General features: G+C 39.8%; 1 protein-coding gene across 1 annotated transcript in view; it reads right to left on the bottom strand.

The window, feature by feature from the left end:
- LOC132837388 (cAMP-specific 3',5'-cyclic phosphodiesterase 7B-like) overlaps nucleotides 1-24,168 on the bottom strand; it is a 168,093-nt gene that overhangs the window by 64,705 nt on the left and 79,220 nt on the right. The window contains exons 3-4 of the mRNA XM_060857059.1: nucleotides 7,591-7,674; nucleotides 1,660-1,811 (exon numbers count right to left, since the gene is read on the bottom strand). Coding sequence (XP_060713042.1) covers nucleotides 1,660-1,811; nucleotides 7,591-7,674 — 236 coding nt within the window. The remainder of the gene's footprint in view (nucleotides 1-1,659; nucleotides 1,812-7,590; nucleotides 7,675-24,168) is intronic.

Here is a 24,168-nt window from a genome sequence, read left to right as displayed (position 1 = left end):
GGTCCCCTCACTATCTCCCTGGGTCCCAAGCCCCCCTCACCTTACTAGTTTAAATCCTCCCAAGCAGTTCTAGCTTGTTGGAGATGGGCATTGTCTTGCATTTGTGTGGCATGAATATTACTTGCCACTTGTCAGCCCAAATTTGGATATTGTCCAGCACTTGTTATTTTTAAACATGGACTTCTTCAGTATTGGAGGAGTCATGACTAGCACTGTTAGTGGACAATTATCGGTGAACATCGCCACTTTTGATCTTATGATGAAGGGAAGGTCACTGATGAAGCTGCTGAAGATGGTTGGGACAAAGTCCCTGCCCTGAGGAATGGCTTCAGAAATGTCATGGACTGAGATAACTGACCTCCAACAATCACACAATCATATTCCTTTTTTGTCAGGCATGGCTTCAGAGCGTTTTCCCCTGATTTCCATGGATTGCAGTTTTGCTGGAGCTCCTGGGGACTACATTTAGTCAAATCTGGCTTTGATGTCAAGGGCGGTCATTCTCACCTCCCCTCTGGAATTCAACTCCTTTATCCTTGTATGAACAAAGCTGTAATGAGACCAGGAGGTGAGTAGCCCTGGTGGAACCCAAATTGAGTGTCTGGGAGCAAGTTATTACTAAACAAATGCACGAGGGGAAAGTGAGGTCTGCAGATGCTGGAGATCAGAGCTGAAAATGTGTTGCTGGAAAAGCGCAGCAGGTCAGACAGTATCCAAGGAGCAGGAGATTCGACGGTTCGGGCATAAGCCCTTGAAACGTCGAATCTCCTGTTCCTTGGATGCTGCCTGACCTGCTGCGCTTTTCCAGCAACACATTTTCAGCACTAAACAAATGCTGCTTGGTTGCACTGTTGATGACACCTTCAGTCATTTCGCTGATGATAGAGTGTAAACTAATCAGGCAATAATTAGCCGGGCTGGGTTTGTCCTGCTTTTTGTGCACAGAACAAATCTGACCAATTTGACACAATTTTGGGTGGATGGCAGTGATGTACCTCTGCTGGAACAGCTTGGCTAAGTACACAGCAAGTTCTGGAGCATAATGTTGTCAAGGCCCATAGCCTTTGCATTATCCAGTGCCTCCATCTGTTTCTTGATATCATGTGGACCGAATTGAATTGGCTGAACACTGGCATCTGTGATGCTGGGGACGACATGTCCCAGAATACTAAGTGGGTCTCTGGATGACGAGTCTAGCATCAACACTACTGCATCATTACCTCCCCGTATTTTGATTCCAATAAAAGCTCCACTGCAGGCAAAGGAACACTGAAAACTAAGCTCCTTTTTGGAGTGGAAGTACTACAATGTTGCTCATTAGGCTGTAATATCAGGTTTGATTTCACTATTTCTGACAACCACGCTGTGAACCTGACCACAGTGAGAAAAGACAAAATGGCTCAGAAGTCACACATGGGTTGCGTGTACAGTTTCAAAGCCACAAAATGCAAAAGGGGGTGGCGGGTTTGGAGCTAAAACTCACAACTTTCTCACTCAAAGGAGAGATCCATTAATAAACCAAGAAATTCTCTCGGATTAAAGTGGCAGCCCTTTACCTACCTCAAACCAAATTCTAAAATTGGTTTCAGAAATTCCTAAGTTCCAGTTCCAGTTTCAACGAACGATGATTAAAATCATAATAATTCAAATCTCACTTACTCTGGCTTGTCCGAGGTAGTCCTCATCCAACAAATGCAGACATGTCTGTGGTACAATACCACGTAGCAGTCGAGAAGCGTGGAAATACCTCTGAAAGCTCAAAAGTCTTTTCACCCTTTTCTTTGTGCCAATTTCACCTGAATGGGAAGTTGCTAAACAAAGTTGGAGAAAACAAAATAAAGTATAGAAATAATTGGACCAATTTGAATCAAAATGTACCCTGTATGTTTGGTAGATTATCAAATCTAAAGCGGTCATTGAATAGGTTATTCTCCCACTCGCAAACAATTATAAAATTGCTATTAAAAACAGTGCTATTCTAGTTAAGTTATAGTAGATGTATCTGTTTATATTTTTCATGGTGTTGTTTACAATAAGTTTTAGAATTAAATGAGGAGCATGGCACCATGCAATACATATTATAATGTACAGTAAAGTTTGCTTAACATGTTCAATGCCTTTAGATCTACACAGTACAATTATTGTGAATGGAAACATGTTAAAAAGAGCTAATTAGGGCTAATTCCCTGTTTATTAAAAGGTTGGAGGTGCTAGCTTGTCTTAGGTGATTGTGCAAAATGGACAGTAATGTATCAGCAGCACTTTTGATACATAACTTTCCTTATCATTGGTTTGACTCCAGACTGACAGCACTTGTAAATCCTCATTGGCAGAGACCAAGTCACAGCAAGAAGAAACCAGCAGCAAATTATTCACTTTACCTTCCTTAAAAAATTTAACTAGTTCATTTAAGCATTCTGTGCCTGTTCAGTCGTGATTTGTTCAGATGTTCTTGATAATTTATCAGAATGCTGTTTGACTCAATGAGGCACATTCACATGTAACAATGAGGTGCAGCAGATGTACACATAGACTTCAGTTGGTTCTCAAAGCTGACCAACAGCACGCCACATGTTGAACTGATATGATTTTCAGTCTCTTCCATTTAAGTGTCCAATAAAAATTGAGCGTTCCACTTTTTTTTTCGATTTTTTTCCTCTTTGTTAACTATGAATTACAATCTAGGCTTTTCAATTTTTGAATAACAGTCAATGACAAATGCTACTTTCTAACAAATAAGTGGAACGAAATGCAGGGAATGAAGGAAAAAAAGCATTGGGCAGAATCTGATAAGATACTGAATGACATGGGCTATAGCAGGAAATGTGACAGAATCATGTGAGAGGCCCAGTGAGGCCCACCTTGACACTGGGAACAACTTGCTGCGTCTTTTAACTAGGTTCTGCGTGGTGGGATGAGATCCTCACTAGAAAGCAGTCATTGCCTTTTAAGAGTTGGGTGGCAACCTCGGACTAGGTTTGCATGGTCTATTGTCCAGGGTTCTATTGCCAGTCCTGATGGAAGTGGATGCCCCACCGCAGCACCAACCAACCAGTAGGAGCTCTGGGTCCCAGTCTGCAAAGTGGGGCAACAAATTTCCTTTGTTTGCCATGTTCAGCGCAAATGTCAGGAATTGTAAAGGGTAGCTCCAGGCTAATCGTGCTTTGTCGGGTCCACCATGGACCTTGCTGACACCGGCAGCAAGGATGCTGGTCAGTTTTGGGCAGTGGTGAGCTAGTTTGGTAGCAATTATTGGGTAGAACCAGGCTAGAATTGGATGAGAGGATGCTATATGAGTTGGATAGGTCGTTGCTGGTTTCTTCTTGCTGTGACTTGGTCTCTGCCAATGAGGATTTACAAGTGCTGTCAGTCTGGAGTCAAACCAATGATAAGGAAAGTTATGTATCAAAAGTGCTGCTGATACATTACTGTCCATTTTGCACAATCACCTAAGGCATGTTTGGTAAAATGCAGTGAGAAACGAGATCTGACAGAGAGAAACCCTCCATGAAACTTGACACAACTGGCCCTGAGCAAAAATAAATAAGATTCAGCCCATTAGTTCTGAAACTGAAATGATCAAACTAACAGAATCCCTGGCATCACATCCCATCACAAACATGCATTGTTTATGAGCTGAAGTGAAAGACAAACATAGCTCCTAGGAATCTTATAAATGGGAATATTTGGAGACGTTTTTCAAGATATTAAAAAAACGTACAGCACTTTGGATCAAAACATCTTTTCTGCACAGTTATACTTAGATTCTCCTGTAATAGACAGGGTTAGAGTACATTTTCCATTTTAAGAAAACTCCTCTTTCCTCTCAACTGTTTCCTCACCCCCAAATTTGACGCTTTTGACCCAAATAATACTCTCTCCCACCTTGGCTGTTCTCCCTGGTAGAGTCCTCATGTCTGTACTCTTCAGTCCAAAGTGTAAGGATCTATTGGTTTCATCAGTCTTAGAAACACATCTGCTGGACCACAGAAACGCTATCAGGTCCTGCTCTTACGTACAATAGCCATTCAGTCTTTCACATCCTATGGTGGAATTTGAGTGTATGTTTCTAGACCATGAGTCCAATTAGATTACTAGTTATATGCTGCTCTACAAGCAATACACCTGCCTGTCTCTACTGTTCTTTAATACTGCTATACCTGAGAAGGCTTAAAATGACTCATTGTTCTTCTACCTCCTCTTCTCAAATCCTAAAGCCTCATTGGAGTTTAGAAGATTAACTGGTGATCTTATTTGAATTTTTAAGATTCTAAGATTCTGAGATGAATTAAGAGGGTAGAGACTGGGAGGCTGATTCCCCTTCATGAGGGAACCTAGAACTAAGATCACGGTTTAAATTAAGGTTCATTCCATTTAAGATGGAGATGGGGAAGATTTTCTTCTCTCTGAGCATAGTCAGTGTCTAACATTCTGCTGCTCAGAGAGTAGCAGAGGCTGGATTCTTGAATAAATTCAAGGCTGAGTTAGACAGATTTCTGACAGAAAAGGGGTTATGGAGGACAAGAAGTGGTTCGCAGGCCATGATCAGATCATTGTGAAAGGCACAGCAAGCCCATGGAGCTGAATGGCATTCTCCTGTTATTGCTTATGATTTTATGATCATGGAGGTTTCTTCTTTCTACTGTGTACCATCCCCTAAAGCCTCTGTCTTTTCACGGTTGCACCCTCATCTCCAATGTCAAAGAGGGGTGCTCAAGAATAGAGTTTGAGAGTAATAGGAATTTTACAGCATGTGGATAATACATTTGGTCCATTGTGTATGTGGTGGTCATCAATTCTAATCCAATTTTCCAGCATCTGGTGCATAGCCTTTTGTGCTTTGGCACTTCAAATGCTTATTTATAAATTTTTAAAAATGCCTTGAGGGCTCCTGCTTCTACAACCCCCTTAGGAAGTGGATTCCAGATACCCATAAATTTCTGGGTAAAAATAATACTCCTTAAATCCCCTCTCAAACTTAACTTAAAACTGTGACCCCTGGTTACTGACCCCTCTATTCAGGCAGAAGTTTCTCTCAATCTATCCTTGTCTATCCCCTAGAACTTTTTACACCTTAATCACATACCCCCCACCCCCACCCCATTGCCTTCTTTATTCTCAGGAAAACAACTCCAGTCTATTTAGTCTCTCTTCTTAACTGAATTGGTTCCGTCCAGGCAACATCCTGGTGAATCTCCTCTGCGTCGTCTCTAGGTCAGTCACATCCTCCCTATAGTGTGACAATAAGAACCTGCACACAATATTTCAGCTGCTGTCCAACTAACTGTATACACAGCTCCATCATAACCTCCTTGATCTTATATTCTATGTCTTGCCTAATGAAGGGAAGTATCTCACATGCCTTCTTAACAACTTTATCTGCCTGTCTTCCTTCTATTCCCTTATCCAATCTTGTATTTTCTGAACATTTTAATTAAGATTGAAACCGAGCAATCAGCTACCTCTGTTGTGTCTCTCTTCCACAAGCCGACTGTTTAAACTTCCAAACTGTCCCTATAGCACACAGAGTGTAGTGGTTCAATGAGGGAGCTCACCACCTCCTTTTCCAGGCCAGTTAGGGATGGACAATAAATCCTGGCCCAGCCAGTAATGCCCACATCCCATGAATGATTAAAAAAAAAGTTCTAATTGGTTGCATTATGAGGAAACTTCAAACATCACACCATGTGGAGAAGCACTGGATCGTTCTAATATTCCATAGTTAACTGCACATGTGGTGTGCTCCAGAGGTTACTGTCAGATTCACAAGAGTAATGATAATGAAGACTGACTGTCATTACCACCATAAAGTTTACACTCACCTGAGTGTGCAATTTTTCTTTTTTTATCACGTATGTCTTTATACTCAGTTACTGGAACTAGCTGAATTCAAGAACATATTAAATAAAAATAGCCATCATTTTGAACCTGCTTACTTTAGAAGTTTATTCTTGTTTTCAACAATCTACTATGATATAATCTCCCTGATATTACTTTTTAATGAAAGGATAAATGGCAAACTTTTCAGGTTTTGACAAATGTCTTCCATGTGGTACAGTAAAATTTTAAATACATTTTACTATTTTAAGATTTCACAATCTTAAAATTGTGCAAAAGGAATTCCTCATCTTGTGGCTTTTTGATAGATAGCTAACATTTTATGGAGGAATGAAAATGAATTATTAAATATAACAACATTACATGCAAAGAGAAAAAAATGGCTAATTACAAAGCACAGAACTCCTTGTTATTAAAAATGCTTGCTCAGCACTGTCTAAATAGGATATTGCAAACTTGCATTTAAGCAATCTAAAATAAAGTCTTTCATATGTCAAGTGTTCCAGCAATTTAATAAAGTCAATGTGTGTGTTTCAGTCTCTTTGAAGGTTTCCTATTTGAAGCTTATACAACATAAAGCCGGAAGCAGGTGCTGCAATGCTGTGTGCATATGAATGCTACAAAGTCAGTATAGGAAATGGACTTTAATCATTTGAGTGTCTTAATTTTGTACTTTTGCCAATAGTAGAGATTATTTAACATGTACGTTTTCCAAATGATTTACTAAGATCCAGAATTATGCTTCAAAGTATGCAAGCCAAGATTTGCATATGGTTGAAAAGGATTAGAGTATGCTAGTTGTCACTGATTACTATTACTGAGTTTATTTGGAGGAGGTCACTGCCAGAGCCTACATTAGTACATACGTCACTTTGCTGGAAAGTAGACCAATAATATTCTTGCAGTTTTTGTAAATTATTCACAATGTCAGAGTGTGTTTCTTTTTAAACAAGATGTGTTCAATACACTATTGATTTAATCAAGTATCGTACAATAGCATTGAAGTAGCTTAAGTAACTATTATTAGCTGTAAAGTGTAGGGCAGCATTAACATGGATCAAGGATGGACCTTTAGATGTTGAAACTTGTCAGAAGTTCCCCATTAGTTTTCCACAGATGGACTTGACGATTGACATCAGCCTGCTCTTGCTTATACAATCCAAGTTTTAATGAACTAACCTGCTCCTTTCTCCCTCTCCCTCCCCAAAACTTTTTACAAAAATGACTGGATTCTGTTAGCTTTGCTTTCGGAAGTTTACTAGATGAACTACAAGATGGCCGATCCAAATTTTAGTTAGCAATGGCATCCCGTGTGACAAAGTGCAGTCAATCTTTTAACTAACATACTTCTCTTCAAAAGAAAATCCCCAGCTGCTGAGGTAATAAACGTTAACCTATGAGTAATTTGGAAGATGTGAGGCATATCATAACTACAGTATTAGCTCACAAGCCAGAGGCTTTCTTTCAGAACAGTTGCCATTTATATGGGAGTCAGTCACTTATTTAAGCTTATATTTGAAATGCCCATGACAGAATTGAACGCGTGTGGTCAATTACTGCAGCCAGTTTCTGATGCCGATTCAGTTTGGCTTCAAAAGGGAATTCTATGTTGAATTTCACTTTTATTTTACTGCACATTCACAAGGCAGCATCCACTTCCAGAAATTCAGTAAAAGCAGCAGTCTCTGCAATGTGAATAAAAAGCTCCAGGCTCTGTAAGGTTTTTGTCTCAATTATTTTGTTGGTACTTACTATTCAGAAGACGAAAATCAATGACTGGGTATGATCCTCGGCGCTCAGAGAGAAGCCCTGCTTGCCCTCTCACTCGTGCATTTCCTGTGAAAACAGATTCAAAAGAGCTATTAGAAGTAGTTTTATTACTGTTCAGTGTTAGTATTCTATGGCGCTATCGCAGTCCCTTTAAATTTCGCATCACATCTTTAAAATCTTCACCTGTTGTCGACATGATTGGGTAAATATTACATGTTTTGATGGTAATGGTAATTTTGAACATGATATCTACAAAACAAAAGTAGGTTTGAGTGTAATTCAATAAATAAAATGATAGTATGCATTATCAATACTGTCAGACATCATTTAAGGTTTTCTTAAAGATCCAGGCTTCAGTTTTCTTTAGACTAACAAATTAATAGAAACACAATGGGTAGATATTTCTGCCCACTGCCTGCATTTGCTTTCAAGCTTCAGCTAACGTGTATGCACAAGTGCAGACACCCAACAGAAGATCCATTGTGACTGGTTGCTGATGCGCTGAGGAAGGAGGAAGGTGGAAGTGACAGAGGTGAAGCAGGATTCAATAACCCAGGAGACTAGAAATGTTGGGTTGGAGTCCATTTTAGTGTGTTGGGTCCAGTAGATAGAAGGGGTTGTCAGATCTGGGAGGAGTGGGGAGAAGGCATCTGGCTACTGGGGTGGGAGTACGGGTGTGGATTTGGAGATTGCTGGTTTCAGCTGGTGTGGAATAGAATCTGAGTTCAAAACAAGGTCGGGATAGGTTGTCATGATTCTGGGAGTGTAGGAGCTGGGGTGGTTGAAGGGGGTGAGTCAGTTTAATTATTACTCAGGAGTCATATTGAGTTTTCAATCTCCTAACCTTTCCTGGGTAACTATTGAGCTGAACTAATTTAGAACCTTCTGAAGTTTCCAACATTATTGGAGGGCTCTAAACGCAGAGGAATTTTCCACGGGAAGTTTTAATTACTCGGGTTATTTCCAACGCATCAGTTTGTGTCGGGGATGGTCCTGATGTTCAACTCCATTCTGCACTGTTTCAACAATTCAACAATTGGTATACCTGGCCAACTAATTCAGCTACTTGGGTAGACAAGAGCTTTGCTTGATGCCTAACCTTTTGAGCATTTCCAATATTTTGGAGATTTAGTCTGATTTATCTTACTGGCCCTATGACCAACTGTAAAATTCACTTGAAAATCAGAAGCTGCAGTAGGAGCAGCCCTGTTTTGAAGGGAGGTTCTTGATTTTCAATAAGGAAACACTGCCCCAGATCCAGCTGACGTTTCCAGCAGTAACTGCTGTTCGGTCTTCCCTTTCCTAGGTCTTTGCTGATTGGTCTTTTTACTTTTCGTCTGATATTTACCAACCTGCTACAGCTGGATCCCTCTGGCAGAGTCAAGTTTCTGACATATACCACGAACATTTGAGAGATGCATGAGGCAGCATATTGTCAAATGGCCCCAGGATCTGTTGAGGTACCAGAATTGGAACGTTGATATTTTGAAGGTATACTGAACAATAGCTCAGATTGTTGAATGCACCCAATTATATAGTTCCATTTTGCCTAGGCTTCCAGCAAATTGCAATATGTTATTAGCTATACCTGGAAAGTGTCCATCATCTCCAAGTCAATCATTCAGTAAGTCCATCCTGGAACATGACAGCCAAGCTTGACTGCCTCAGCACGTATCTGATCCAGTTGCTTCTCATGTATCTAGCATGTGGTGAAATATAATTCTGCTACTACAAATAGCATTCAGCACCTCACAAATGCCCAGTTTTGAGTTGTGGATCTGTACTTAATCAATTCTACTTAGCACAGAGGAAGCACAAAATGAACTGATGTATATCTTCATCACAATCTACTCAAGGACTGTGCAATGGTCACTCTGCCAATGTTGACCTGTATGTCCACAACAGGTAGATTAGCAGGAACAAGGTAAAGTCTGTTCTTCCCTTTTGTGCTGTCACCACCAAGTGCAGTCAGGTAGCTATGCCCTTCAGATATCCGCTTGGGTGGCTGTACTAATCCACTCTTGGTGATGGATTCAATTCTCTCTCGCCAAATGTATTCTAATATCTTGAAGGAATCAGTTAAGTGAATTGTGCATATTGTGAATATGTGGATGGCTTTATCATTTGTTATATTGGCTAGATTACCTAATACTATGATGAAAACTAGAGTATAGGTGTACAGAACCTAGTCGTGAATAATGGACAGTAAAATCACACCCATTTTACAGGAAAAAGATTGGATTTCTCACAAACACTGAGGTTTCGCCTGGAATACAATTGTAAATTACATAGTTACGGCATAAATGGGCATAACAATTTTGTTCACTGGTGCACTGGCTTAGCTATTCTTCTACTCTGACAAACTGAGGTACACTTCTTTCAACATTTAACACTTAAAAAAAGTTCTCCTGGTTTATTAAGGATTCAGCCAAATGAATTGTGCCAGTGGAAATGGACATGTAATGCTAGAGGAAAGTTAAAAAAAAGACTGAAATAAAAGAAGGCGCACAATTAGTCAGAAAAGTCACTCTGGGGCCAGAGATGAGCCTGTCTCTGATTATCAGTGCAGCAATGATGACCATATGTTGGCATCAACGAAAAGACAGAAGGAATTTAGATTAAGGGTAGCTTAAGTATTGAGTGAAAGAAAGGATTTTCAACTGACATGATTACTGCTTCTCAAAATAATATTAATTTCAACTATTTTATAGTTTTAGCTGTTGTAATTTGTGCAATTAAGTCCAGATTCCAAAAGCTTTGCAAGTTTACAAGATGTTGTCACTTAGCTCTTTAAATACTAAAAAAGGAATTTCATTGGATTAATTTTGTTCAGATGTTGTTGTATTGTACAAGTTAATGCATGAATCATATAGTGCAATTCATTGCTTGCATGAAACAACTATGTAATATGTGCATGCAGATGTGAAGAAACCACAAGGGGGTATAAGTTGGTATGTATTGTGCCTACTTTTCGGGTGCACATTTGCACAGGTGATTTACTATTAAATTCAGTGGGCAGCTGTTTTACAAAGGCATTAAAACCCTTATTAGTATGCAGGAGGCCTTACAGTGGCCTGGTGAAGGTCGCTTTTGTTGATTCGTGTTGTCAGGGCATCACTGGATCCAGGCCAGCTATACTCACATTTCCCAGGTGTCCATTTCTCTAAAGTGGTCAATACCCAAAATGTAAAATGCCAAATTTTAATTTGGAACGGAGGAACAGCGGTACAACTGAAGCAAATGGTGTTCTATTTGCTTTTGCCACTGTTGTAATATAGGAGACGTAACAGTCAAACATCCTGAAATGCTGCAACAAAATGAGCAATGGAAACGCTCACATTGACTTTTTTAGCTGTTGGCTGATGGATTGGATAAATGTCAGCCAGAACATCCTTACTCATGTTTGACTATTGCCACGCATTGTTTAAATGCTACCGGCAAGGTCCTTAATATAGCTTCTCATCTGAGAAGCAAGTTCCCTGACAGTCCACTGAAAATGTCAGCCAAGATTCTATGTTCAAGACAGTAGAGTGGGGCTTGGATCCACAACCTGCTGATTCAGAAGTCAGAGCACCAGCACTGAGCTAAGGGTGACACCTATTCCGCTACAAGCTCTTAGACAACATGTCTATTCACTCTAGACACAAAAGCTGTACAATAACATTCTTGTAAACAAGCATTGCTGCTTCTGCCACAGCCCAGGTCTGCAGACATCAACAGAGCCTCCCAAAAGGAACATTTCCTGAGCGGATGTTTGGCTACTTGGCATATCCCAGTGGTGTCTGTATATAAACATAGTTCCTGTTTGATGACAAAGTTCACTCTGAATCACATCTAACTGTCATTAAGGGTGGAGTACAAATGGTAGACAACTTTAAGATATTGAAACATCACACATTATAGGCCCCAGTCAAATGGAAATTAATGTCAAGGTCAGTTTGTGTGTCTGTAACATAGGAATGCTTTCTTTAAACAGTAGCTGTATTTAGAAAGAAGGAACAGTCAAAACATATTTTTGAAAACTGGGCTGTTAATTTATTTTCAACATACATTTTACATCGCAAAACAAGTTTATATCTGCTTGTTTGATATATGGTTATAACTGAGGACAAAGTGTTTGTACAGTTTTGTTTGTAAATTACAAAATTCTAAAATCATAAGCTCGTGAGGTCGAGGACCATAGTCACAACCAAAATGTTCATTAATGCAATCATTCCCTTATCCACAATAAAATTAACCCCCCGATCCTGGGAAATATCAATACTGAATATTTCAGCTTCTGCCAACATGTTGCTCTTGACACTCGGTTGTAAAAGATTCTGTTAACCAACATGAAAAAAATTAATTCATTACCTAAAGCAATTTGCTGTCTGCTGATTACTTTGTGTGAACACGATGCACTCAGTGGATAACAGAAAAGAAATCAATGGTTCTTCTATGGAGACTACCAGCTCAAAACAATGGAAGGCTTTGACCATCTGAAATTGCCATTTCAAATAACACATGTATTTTCACAAATCGGTGGGCAAGATTTAGCAAAATGTTTGAAGTTTTCAAAAATGACAGAAAGCAAATTCATTTTAAAATTGTAATTTCTAAATGAACAGTGAAGTGGGATTGTAATATGAATCCTTAACAGAAGAGATCATAGAGTGAATGTCCTGCCTACTGTGCTGTGATTAATACAGGCTGTTTTTCTTTCATTTTTAACAGCTTGCATTAGTGAATTGGTCATCCCTTTTTATACCCAATACAGTTTTCACTTTTACTGAAACAGCTAAATTGCTTCTGCCTGTTTTCCACCTAGTGCAGAAGTGAAAGTTTGGTCCATCCAAGACTATACAAAGCTAAACAAAATGTTGCTACACTATTGCAGCCTTTCTGGCTCTCTACTCAGGAGAAAGTGAGGTCTGCAGATGCTGGAGATCAGAGCTGAAAATGTGTTGCTGGAAAAGCGCAGCAGGTCAGGCAGCATCCAAGGAACAGGAAATTCAACTTTTCGGGCATAAGCCCTTCTTCAGGGCTGAAGAAGGGCTTATGCCCGAAATGTTGAATTTCCTGTTCCTTGGATGCTGCCTGACCTGCTGCGCTTTTCCAGCAACACATTTTCAGCTCTGGCTCTCTACTGACTTCATTAGTTATTTTTCAACCGAACAACCAAAGCAATTTAGCTGTACTATCTGAAAATATCATCTTATTTCAAAATAAATTTCCTCACCTTGTATGCCTTAACACAAATCATTTATTTAACTGTTTGAGAAGAGCTTTCCTTTGCCTTTCTAGTCAGCATATTTTTTACAGGGTTAGTCACATGACATTGGATCATATACTATTCAGTGTCATAACAAGTAATTGTTCATGTCTACTTTTTTGTAAATATTACTCAGCTTAAATTAGTTGAATGCCATGGCTGAGGGGAATTACAATATCATTTTGTGAATCAAAGGAGCAGCGCTCTGAAAGCTAGTGCTTCCAACTAAACCTGTTGGACTATAACCTGGTGTTGTGTGATTTTTAACTTCATTTCCTGAACATATCTTAAGTTATGTCTTTTACTTCTGTTAGGACAATTTAGATCTATAGTAGTTTATCTTCCCTTCATGTTTTCTGGTTCATCCCTCACAGTTTTTTCCGTTATTACTCACTGCTTCCAACCAAGCCCTTTCTTTGTTATTCAATTTTGCTGGTCTCTCTTTCAAAACCAACAGCCCACGTGTGACCAATCTGGCTCACAGATAGTTTAAGTTGAGGTGAGTATTACAAGTGTTGTAAGACCAAAGGGTAACTTCTAACAATTCATTCAAGGTTTTCGCATCCTCACAATTATCAACTGAGTTTTGTGGTCTTTATCTCACCCTCGTTTGTCGGAGGGCAACAAGCATGAAGTTCATTTCTCTCGAGTTGCTACCAAAGTGTCAATCAATCTCAATTCTTAATGAACAGGCAATCCCAACAATCCTGCAGTATGACTTGGAGGTGCTGGTATTGAACTGAGTTGAACAAAGTTAAAAATCACACAGCACCAGGTTATAGACCAACAGTTTATTTGGAAGCACTAGCTTTTGGAACGCTGCTCCTTCATCAAGTGGTTGAAGGAGTGGCGTTCCAAAAGCTAGTGCTTCCAAATAAACCTGTTGGACAATAACCTAATCCTGCATCAGCCAGTGCACCAACCGACTTAACCTTTCTTTTAGCTAAAATAAAAATAGTACCTTGCCTATGACTAACTAATTTTGGGTACATCAAATAAAAAGCATTCTGCACACCAAGATCTCCTGTTCCAAAAACAAAGACTAATAAAATGAGTTCCAGTATATAAAACATCAAACAGTACAGCACAGGAACTGGCCCTTTGGCCCACTATGTCTGTGTTAACCACGATGCCATTCCAAACTAATCACATGGTCTGTATTCCTCTACTTCCTGCCTGTTCATGTGTCTGTCTAAATGCATCTTAAACATTACTATTGTATCTGTTCTTCTACCTCCTTTGGCAGTGCATTCCAGGCACCTTCCACCCTCTCCATAAACACTTTCCTCACACATTTTCTTTAAACTTACCCCATCTCACCTTAAACCTATGCCCCTGGTAATTAGCATTGCCATCTTGGGAAAAAGACTCTGACTATCCACCCTATCCATGCCATTCATAGTTTGATACACTCCTAGCAGGTCACCCCTCAGCCTCCAGTGCTCGAGTGAAAATACTCCTAGTTTATCCGACCTGATCTTAAAGCTAATATACCTCAATCCAGGCAACACTCCAGTAAACCTCTTTTTCAACCTCTAAGCCTTCCGTATTCTTCCTATAGTGTAGCGACCAGAACAACGGTCTAATTAAAATCTTTTATAGCTGCTACATGACTTGTCAACTTTTATACCTGACTGGTGAAGGCAAGCATGCTGTACACTTTCATTACCACTTTAGCCATTTGGGTTGCCATTTTCAGGGAGCTATGGACTTGCATCTCAAGATTCCTCTGTATATCAATGGTCCTAAGGGTCCTACCATTTCCTGTATACGTTCCTCTTGCATTTGATCTCACAGAATGCATCACCTCATACTTGTCCAGATTAAACTTCGTCATGTCTCTGCCCACTTTCTATTTGGTCTATATTGCGATGTACCCTTTGAAAACCTTCCTCACTTATTCACAATTCAACCAATTTTCTTTTCATCTGCAAACTTATTCACCAGACCACCTTCATTCAAGTCATTTACCATAATTACAAACCACAATGGCCCCATCACTGATCCTTACAGAGTATCACTGGTCATAGACTTCCAGTCAGAAAAACACTCCTCCACAAATATCTTTTGTCTTCTATCACCAAGCCAATTTTGTGTCCAACTTACCAACTCAGCATGAATCCCACGCAACTCAACCTTCTGGACCTGCTTACCATGACAGGAAGTTGTCAAATGTTTTAGTAAAGTCCATGTAGGCAACTCACCGCTCCACCCTCATCAATCAACTTCATCACTTCCTCAAGAAATGCAATCGTGTTGATAATCACTAATAAGTCCATTCTTTTCCAAATGCAAGTAGAACTTTACCCCAAGGATCTTCTCCAATAAATTCCTGACCATTGACATAAGGCTTTGTGGCCTTAGTTTCCTGGATAATCCCTGTTGCCCTTCTTAAACAAAGGAACAACATTAGCTATTCTCCAGTCTTTTGGGACCTTGCCTGTGACTAAAGAGGATACAAAGATCCCTGCCAATGCCCCAACAAACTCCTTCCTTGTCTCCTTCAGTATCCTGGGATAGATTCCATCAGGGCCTGGGAAGTTACATACCTTAATGTTTTTCAAGACACCTAACACCGCCTTCTTCTTAATATTGACATGCCCTAGGATATGAACATACCCCTTCCTAATCTTACCACCATCCATGTATTTCTCCTTGGTGAATACCATTGTGAAGTATTCATTAAGGACCTCACTCACTTCTCTGGCTCTGCACATAAATTCCCTCCTTTGTACTTCAGTGGACTTACCCTTTCCTTCACTGCCCTCTTGTTCCTAGTATATGTATAAAATGCCTTGGCATTCTCCTTAATCCTACTTCCATGAATATTTCATGACCCCTTTTGGCCCCCCGAGCTCCTTTAAATTATTTTTTGCTCCCTTTATATTCATCAAGGGCCTTGTCTGATTTCCTGAACCTTATATAGGCTTCTTTTTCCTTTTTACATAAAATTTCAATATCTCTTGTCATCCGGGTTTTCCGAATCCTTATTTTTCACCCTCATAGGAACATGCTGGTATTGAACTCTGATCAACTAGCCTTTCAATGATTCCCACATGTCCACTGATCCCCACCACCCCCCACCAACACCACCCCCCCCATCCCCACCCAACCATTTAGTTTCTCCAGTTCCTGTTGAATAATGTTGTAATTAGCCTTCCCCCAATTTAGCACTTTCACCTGCAGACCAGTCTTATCATTATCCATAACTATTTTAAAACTTGTAGAATTATGATCACTGTTCCCCACTAAAACTTCTTTCATCTGGCAAGGTTCATTCCCCAATACAAGGTTATCATGACTCCTTCCCAAGTTGGACCATCCACATATAGTTTCAAGAAACCATCCTGATGCACCATACACATTCTGCCCCTTCCAAGCTCCTGGCACCAAGGGAATCCCAGTCAATACACTGATAATAAACCTGTTGCTGGCTGGAAAATCTCTATAAACAATCCTTTCATCAATCAATTATGATCACCATCTCCCCTCTCAGATGGACAGAAGTTGTTGGTTTTGTGGCCAACATTTGTCCAACAATAATAACACCATGTTAATAATTTATTGCTCATTATGGTTCCTGGAAATTAGTTGTTTGTAAATGGACTGGCACATTTCTGTACAAGTGGTTATGTTCAAAAGTACTTTGCTGCAAAGTATTTTGGGTCATGCTGAGGTCATGGAAGATGTCACATAAACGCAGATTCTATTTGTTGATACCTGAAACACCAATGACATCCCAATATATTATAATACTCCAGAATTTTAATCTTAGATTGATCAGCATTTCATCCCTTCAAGCTGGTAATGGAGAAGGCTACCTTGAATGGTGGTATGAATCCTATACAATGACACATTATTGCCCTTACCTTCTCAATCTAGAATTACTTTCTAACATGTGAAAAGAGGAAAGGAGCAAAACAAGACTTTCAGTTTCAAAATAACTTGCACAGCACCAAATACTGAGAAGCAGTTACACTGAAAATGAGAAGAATACAGACTTGCAGCTAAGCTCAGCTAAATGACCCTTGGCACATGGGAAATATGAAAGCATAAAGGAGGAAGCAACTGTTAACAGCACCAATTCATTTCTTTTCGAAGTCTGGGGGTACGTTTCACCAATAAATCTCGATTTTTGATAATTATTTCAACCTTTGTAATCTGTCAATTGCATTTTTCAGATCTGAAAAGGAAAGTCTATCGGACTTAGGGAAATTTAAAGTCTTACAATGTTACAGCAGCTTCTTTTCAATAACAACAGATAACAGCTGGCCCTGAACATTGCCTAGGTCTTGCTACATGTGGGCATGGAATGCTTCATTATCTGAAGAATTGCGAATTCAACACTTTGAAATTATCAGGGAACATCCCCCATTCTGACCTTATTTTGGAGGGAAGGTCATTGATAAAGCACCTGAAGATAGTTGGTCTTGAGGAATCCCTGGAGTAATGTTCTAGAGCTGAGATGATTGGCCTTCAACAATCATTCTTTGCATAGGGATAACTTCTATCAATGGGAACTTTTCCCTAAACCTCACCGGCTTCCATTTTGTCTGAATTCTTTGATGCTGCATACTGGGAAATGTTGTTCTACTATCAGGGCAACTAATTCACCTCTGTTTTTTTTTGACCACAACTGGACCAGGGTTCTAATGAGGTCTTCAGCAAAGTGTTCCTAGCAAAATCTGACCATAGTGTCAATGAATATGTTTGTGCCATTCAATGTACTGTCAACAAGATACTCCATCACTTTGCTGCTGATAGCAAATAGACTGATGGACAACAATAAGCCTGAGTGAATGTTGTCAGTTTTATGAATGTGACACAACAACATTCCACTTTTTCAGATAGATGCTGCATGTTGTCTCTCATGTTGTAGCATGTCTTAAGGACATAGTCATAGAATCATAGAGCTGTACAGCATGGAAACAGACACTTCAATCCAACTTGTCCATGCCAACCAGACATCCCAACATAATTTAGTCCCACTTGCCAGCATTTGACCCATATCCCTCTAAACCTTTCCTATTCATATACCCATCCAGTATCAGCCTCCACCACTTCCTCTGGCAACTTATTCCATCCACGCATCACCCTCTGTGCGAAAAAGGTGCCCCTTGGGTCTCTTTTATATCTTTCCTCTCTCACCCTCTAGTTCTGGACTCCCTGACCCCAGGGAAAAGACATTGTCTATTTATCCTATCCATACCACTCATGATTTTATAAACCTCTAATAAGGTCACCCCGCAGCTTCCGACACTCCAGAGAAAACAGCCCCAGCCTGTTCAGTCTCTCCCGATAGCTCGAATCCTCCACCCCTGGAAACATCCTTGTAAATCTTTTCTGAACCTTTTCGCATTTCAGAACACCCTTCCAATAGAGGGAGAACAGAACTGCACCCAATATTCCAATAGTGGCCTAACCAATGTCCTGTACAGCTGCAACATGACCTCCCAACGCCTATACTCAATACTCTGATCAATGCAGGAAAGCATACCAAACACCTTCTTCACTATCCGATCTACCTGTGACTCTACTTTTAAGGAACTATGAAACTGCACTCCAAGGTCTCTTTGTTCAGCAACACTCCCTCAGACTTTACCATTCAGTTTAATGAATCCTGTTCAGATATGCTTTTCTAAAATGCAGCATCTCGTATTTATCTAAATTATACACCATCTGGCACTCCTCAGCCCATTGGCCCATCTGATCAAGATCCCAATCTACTCTGAGAACACCTTCTTCGCTGTCCACTACACCTCCAATTTTGGAGTCACCTGCAAACTTACTAATGATACCTCCTATGTTCACATCCAAATCATTTATCTAAATGAGGAAAAGTAGTGGACACAGCATTAATTCTTGTGGCACTCCACTGGTCACAGGCCTCCAGTCTGAAAAAACAATCCTCCACCACCACCCTCTTCCTTCTACCTTCAAGCCAGTTCTGTATCCAAATGGCTATTTCTTCCTGTATTCCATGAGATATAACATTGCTGACCAGTCGCCCACAAGGAACCTTGTCAAAAGTCTTATTGAAATCCATATAGATCATGTTTACCACAGGCAGCATGGTGGCTCAGTGGTTAGCACTGCAGTCTCACAGCACTAGGGACCCGGGTTTGATTCCAGACTTAGGCAACTGTCTGTGTGGAGTTTGCACATAATCCCTGTGTCTCCGAGTGCTCTGGCTTCCTCTCACAATCTAAAGATGTGCAGGTCAGGTGTATTGGCCATGCTAAATTGTCCAACGTGTTAGGTGCATTAGTCAAAGGGAAATAGGTCTGGGTGGGGTACTCTTTGGAGGGTCAGTGTGCACTTGTTGGGCCAAATGGCCTGTTTTCACACTGTAAGGAATCTAGTCTAATCTACAACTCTGCCCTCATCAATCCTCTTTGTTACTTCTTCAAAAACTCAATCAAGTTCATGAGACATGATTTCCCATGCACAAAGCCATTCTGACTATTCCCAATCAGTCCTTGCCATTCCATATACATGTAAATCCTGTCCCTCAGGATTCCCTTCAACAACTTGCTCATCACTGATGTCAGGCTCACTGCTCTATAGTTCCCTGTCTTTTCCTTACCACCTTTCTTAAATAATGGCAACCTATTAGCCAACCTCCAGTCTTTTGATGCCTCACCAATGAGTATTGATGATACAAATATCTCAGCAAAGGATCCAGCAATCACTTCCCTAGTTTCCCACTAGTTCATCTCCCACTTTCATCTACCTACTGCATTCTCAGCAACCTTCCCCGCAGGCCCACCCCTCTCCCATGTATCTTTCAGTCCCCTTGGCCCCTGATGAAGAGCTTATGCTCAAAATGTCAACTCTCCTGTTCCTTGGATGCTGCCTGACCGGCAGGGCTTTTTCAGTGCCATACTTTTTGACTCTGATCTCCATCATTTGTGGTCTCACTTTCACCTAGGCTACATCTGATCAGGTCCTGGGGCTTTATCCACTTTTATGCACTTCAAGACATCCAGCACCACCTCCTCTGTAATATGGACAATTTTCAAGATGTCACCATCCATCTCCCGATATTCTGTTATCATCCATGTCCTTCTCCACAGTAAACACTGATGCAAAATACTCATTTAACATCTCCCTCACCTCTTGTGGCTCCATGCATAGCTGATCTCCATCCATGTATTGCTGATCTTTGAGGGGCCCTACTGTCTCTCTAGTTACCCTTTTGTCCTTAATGTATTTATAAATCCCTTTGGATTCTCCCTAACACTATTTGCCAAAGTTATCTCACATCCCCTTTTTGCCCTCCTGATTTCCTTCTTAAGTATACTCTTACTGCCTTTATACTCTTCTAAGGATTCATTCAATCTCTCCTGTCTGTACTTGACATATGCTTCCTTCTTTTTCTTAACCAAACCTCAATTTCTTTAGTCATCCAGCATTCCCTACACCTACCAGCCTTTTCTTTCACGCTAACATGAATATACTTTCTCTGTATTCTCGTTATCTCATTTTTGAAGGTTTCACATTTTCCTTTACCTGCAAACATGTACTCCCAATCAGCTTTTGAAAGTTCTCGTCTATTACCACCAAAATTAGCCTTTCTCCAATTTAGAACTTCAACCTTTAGATACAGTCTATCCTTTTCCATCACTATTTTAAACTAATAGAATTTAAACTGGCTCGAAAGTGCTCCCCACTGACACCTCAGTCACCTGCCCTGCCTTCTTTCCCAACAGTAGGTCAAGTTTTGTACCTTCTCTAGGAGGTATATCCACATACTGAATCAGAAAATTGTCTTGTATGTGCTTAACAAATTCCTCTCCATTCAAATCCTTAACACCACAGCAGATTCAGTCTACATTTGGAAAGTTAAAATCCCCTACCATAACCACCCTATTATCTTTGGAATGCAATTCCTTATGACTTTCCTACAGACAGTTAGGTCTTGATTTGAATTGAGTGAACAGAGTTGGTTAAAGTTTGGCTGCAGTGACAAAGGTTATAAGATCATAAGGTGGCTGAATATAGTTCAGCTTGTGATGATTTATGGTGCCTGATCGATACCCAGTTTTGAGCTGCTTGATCTGTTCTTACCTAATCTTGATAGTTTGTGTCAAGCAACACAATGGATGGTCTCAGAATGTCATTGCCACAATTTTGCCCATTTATCACTCCTATCAATATGGGCATGGACAGATACATGTGTAGCATGTAGACTGCTGAAGATGAGATTGAGTGGGTTTGTCCTCATGTTTGTGTTCTCACCAACTGACACATGCACAATTTGTCAGTCCTTGAAGACTCAGTCTGTTGTGATGTCATTGAGGCACACTGAGTGATGGACGGAAGTGGCCCATCCTGCAAACATTTCTGGATGTTTGCAAAAAAAAAATCAGTGCTTTTTCCAAGTGAGGAATAAAGGAGTACTGACTCACCAGCTGAGAAAGGGCAGTAATTGGTAACTAGTCAGTTTTCTTGCCCATAATTGACCTAATGGCATGAAATGTCTTGGGGTCTGGATTCAATGTTGAGGACTCCCAGAATCACTTCATCTTCAAGTGTATATAACTATTCCACCTCCTCTCGTGGATGCAGTATTAGACAAACAGAATCGGTAATCTCTTGCTGTGTCTTTTCAAATTGCTGTACATCGCAGTACAACTTACTGACAGTTTTGATACTAAGCTTATCCAAATTTTAGAATGTTGGTACTGGCAAATTTTGAAAAGAACAACCTGGTCAAACACTAACCCTTCTCAATTTATTATTCCAGATTACTCTCACTATCACCACTAGCAGGAATGGTCCTTGTATTCATGAGATTCATGTTCTAGTCTGCAATATCAAGACATAGAAAGTAACCTCTTAGTTCGAGATACAGTTCAGAATTTATGTCCCTATATCATTTTGATCTTTTTTCATGTTGTGACTGTGACTAGATTGAAACAGGTATAATGCAATATCAATTCAACTATAAGCGTGGGGACATAAGAGCATTGCAAACCATTTTGCATGAATATAACACATGGTTGACACATTATATCATGTGTCTAGGTCATGCATCTGAAGAAGAGTCATGTTGGACCTTAACGTTAACTGTTTCTCTCTCTCCACAGATACTGCCAGACTTGCTGAGTTTCTCCAGTAATTTCTGATTTTACGAGAGATTCTGTCATCTTCTTTCCTACCCAACTAGAAGAAAGATCTCGTTAAAGCTTCTGAAGTAAGCTAAAGCCAACGTGAAAATAACTTTAGGGAGCATACAATCAAATTTTTCCTGGTGTTGCATTCCACTGAAGGTAGCACTACGGAGGGTTCTGTCAGAGCCTCTGAAATCTCCTCAAGCCCAGATCCTGAAGTCATTAAATAAGCACGGACCTGTCTTTTGAAATGTCATTTCCCAAACATTAAATTTTGTACCGAATCATATTGCAGCACTTCAAAATGGTTAAGGTATCGTTATTGAAATTTTTGAAGTGTAGCTAATGTAGCTAATTCAATTTCATTTAAATATTGCTAAAAGACAAGCAATCAAAACTTTTTGTCTTGCATTTAAGAAACAAAATACTTCAAGAATTTCACAATAAAATTTTGTAAAAGTAAATTGCTTGGATTAAAAAGCTTTTAAATCAATCATTTCTTCAGCCAATGTGACTCTTGGCTGTGACTGTTTTCCATTTGGTTTATCACCTAGTTACGAGCCTAACTTGGCCATACAGCCTGAATTGTGGTTGGAGAAAGCTTCTGGAAACAACTATTGCACACGGCTCTAATCTGGGTTATTATTTTAATTGCATGATAATGCATTATGAGGTTTGAGAGCATACCATATCACAAATATAAATAAATTACTTGCCAAGTATGTCTTCCTTTGCATGGGTTGAAAAAGATGCAAATCTTCAATTTTTAAATCTGACTTGAATTTTGCATGTGACATAAAATAAAACTTCATTGTATTCAATGTTTACACTCACTTTGGAAGTGGCTAAATTAACAATTTGAATAACAATAGTGCAGGTGATTGAACTTGGTGAGTGAACAGAAAACTCAAGTGCACAAATCAGTTGATTTGTAAACTGCTCTTTATTAGTTAGCACAAACATCAAGCACAGCTAAATTTGGCTGAAGTTTTTCAATAACCACATTCTGCAACAAACATCTACTTTTACTACATTAAATATTTCAGCAATAGCTCTGTGTAAACTGCATTAAAGCAGAGCACTTACTAAAAGGGCACTCAAGTGCTATTACAATTTAGTAGATTGTACTTGTATGTCGCAACAAAATATGCTGTGCAACTATTAATAGTATTGTACAATCCTTTTTCACATATTCAATTAAAATTATAAATGCAACTGTATAACAACAGAATGTGTTTGGTATAGCACGACCAACAGTTCTCAGCTGCAATTATAACCTTTTAGTCAATGCTCATTCTAGTGCACTGTTGCAGCCTAATAAATAAGTGCCTGCTGTGCTATCTCACTATCCAAAGATATCCTGTTGCCATGTTTCAGTAACCAATGATTCCCTTTCCTGCCCCTCCTCTTTCCTCCTGACGTCAGCAACATATTATCTCCAGTAAATAGGACTACTGCCTTCAACTGTCTGACTGCTTCCACTTCCCTTTGGTAAAATCCTGCAAAGAATAGTAAATGCATCTTGGAAGCCTGCACGTCTATTCTTTTTTTTCAAAATAGAAAACTATTTTACACCAGTCGCTTACTTAAACACCCATATACAAATACCAGGACAGGTTCTGTCCCAGTGGATAGCCAACTGTCACTTCAGTACACTACAGAGAAACTCAGTCATTCTAAAATCATGAACTTCACTTGTGTCTCTAATAACGTCTGGTCAATGTGTATGGGGCTCTGATAAGATTGTAAGACAACAGGGTGATAGAGCAGCCAGTACAATATAAACAATTTACCAATTTCATGGTCCACTGAAGAACTAAAAGTGACCATTTTCATTTCTTTACAAAAGACAAAGAAACAATATGAAAATATTGGTGCTCGATGTTGATTAGTTAGTTTTCACATGTACAATAATGACAGTCCACAGCACCGTGCCACCACCACTACACTACTCCCCCATTGTTGCTCAATTGTCAGACTGCTCTCCTGACATTCAGTACTGGACGAACAGAAATTTCCTCCAGTTAAAAAATATAGGGAGACCGAAGTCATTGTTTTTGATCCCTCATCCAAACTCCATTCCCTAGATACTGCCTCCACCCATCTTCCTGACAACAGTCAGAGATTAGGTTGCGTCTGTTTGCAAGCTAGATTTCACATTTGATTGATTTCAACCTCATAACTGCACAAGGA

Source organism: Hemiscyllium ocellatum, chromosome 3, assembly GCF_020745735.1.
Source record: "Hemiscyllium ocellatum isolate sHemOce1 chromosome 3, sHemOce1.pat.X.cur, whole genome shotgun sequence".
NCBI lineage: Eukaryota > Metazoa > Chordata > Chondrichthyes > Orectolobiformes > Hemiscylliidae > Hemiscyllium > Hemiscyllium ocellatum.
This window is presented reverse-complemented; position numbering and strand designations above follow the sequence as displayed.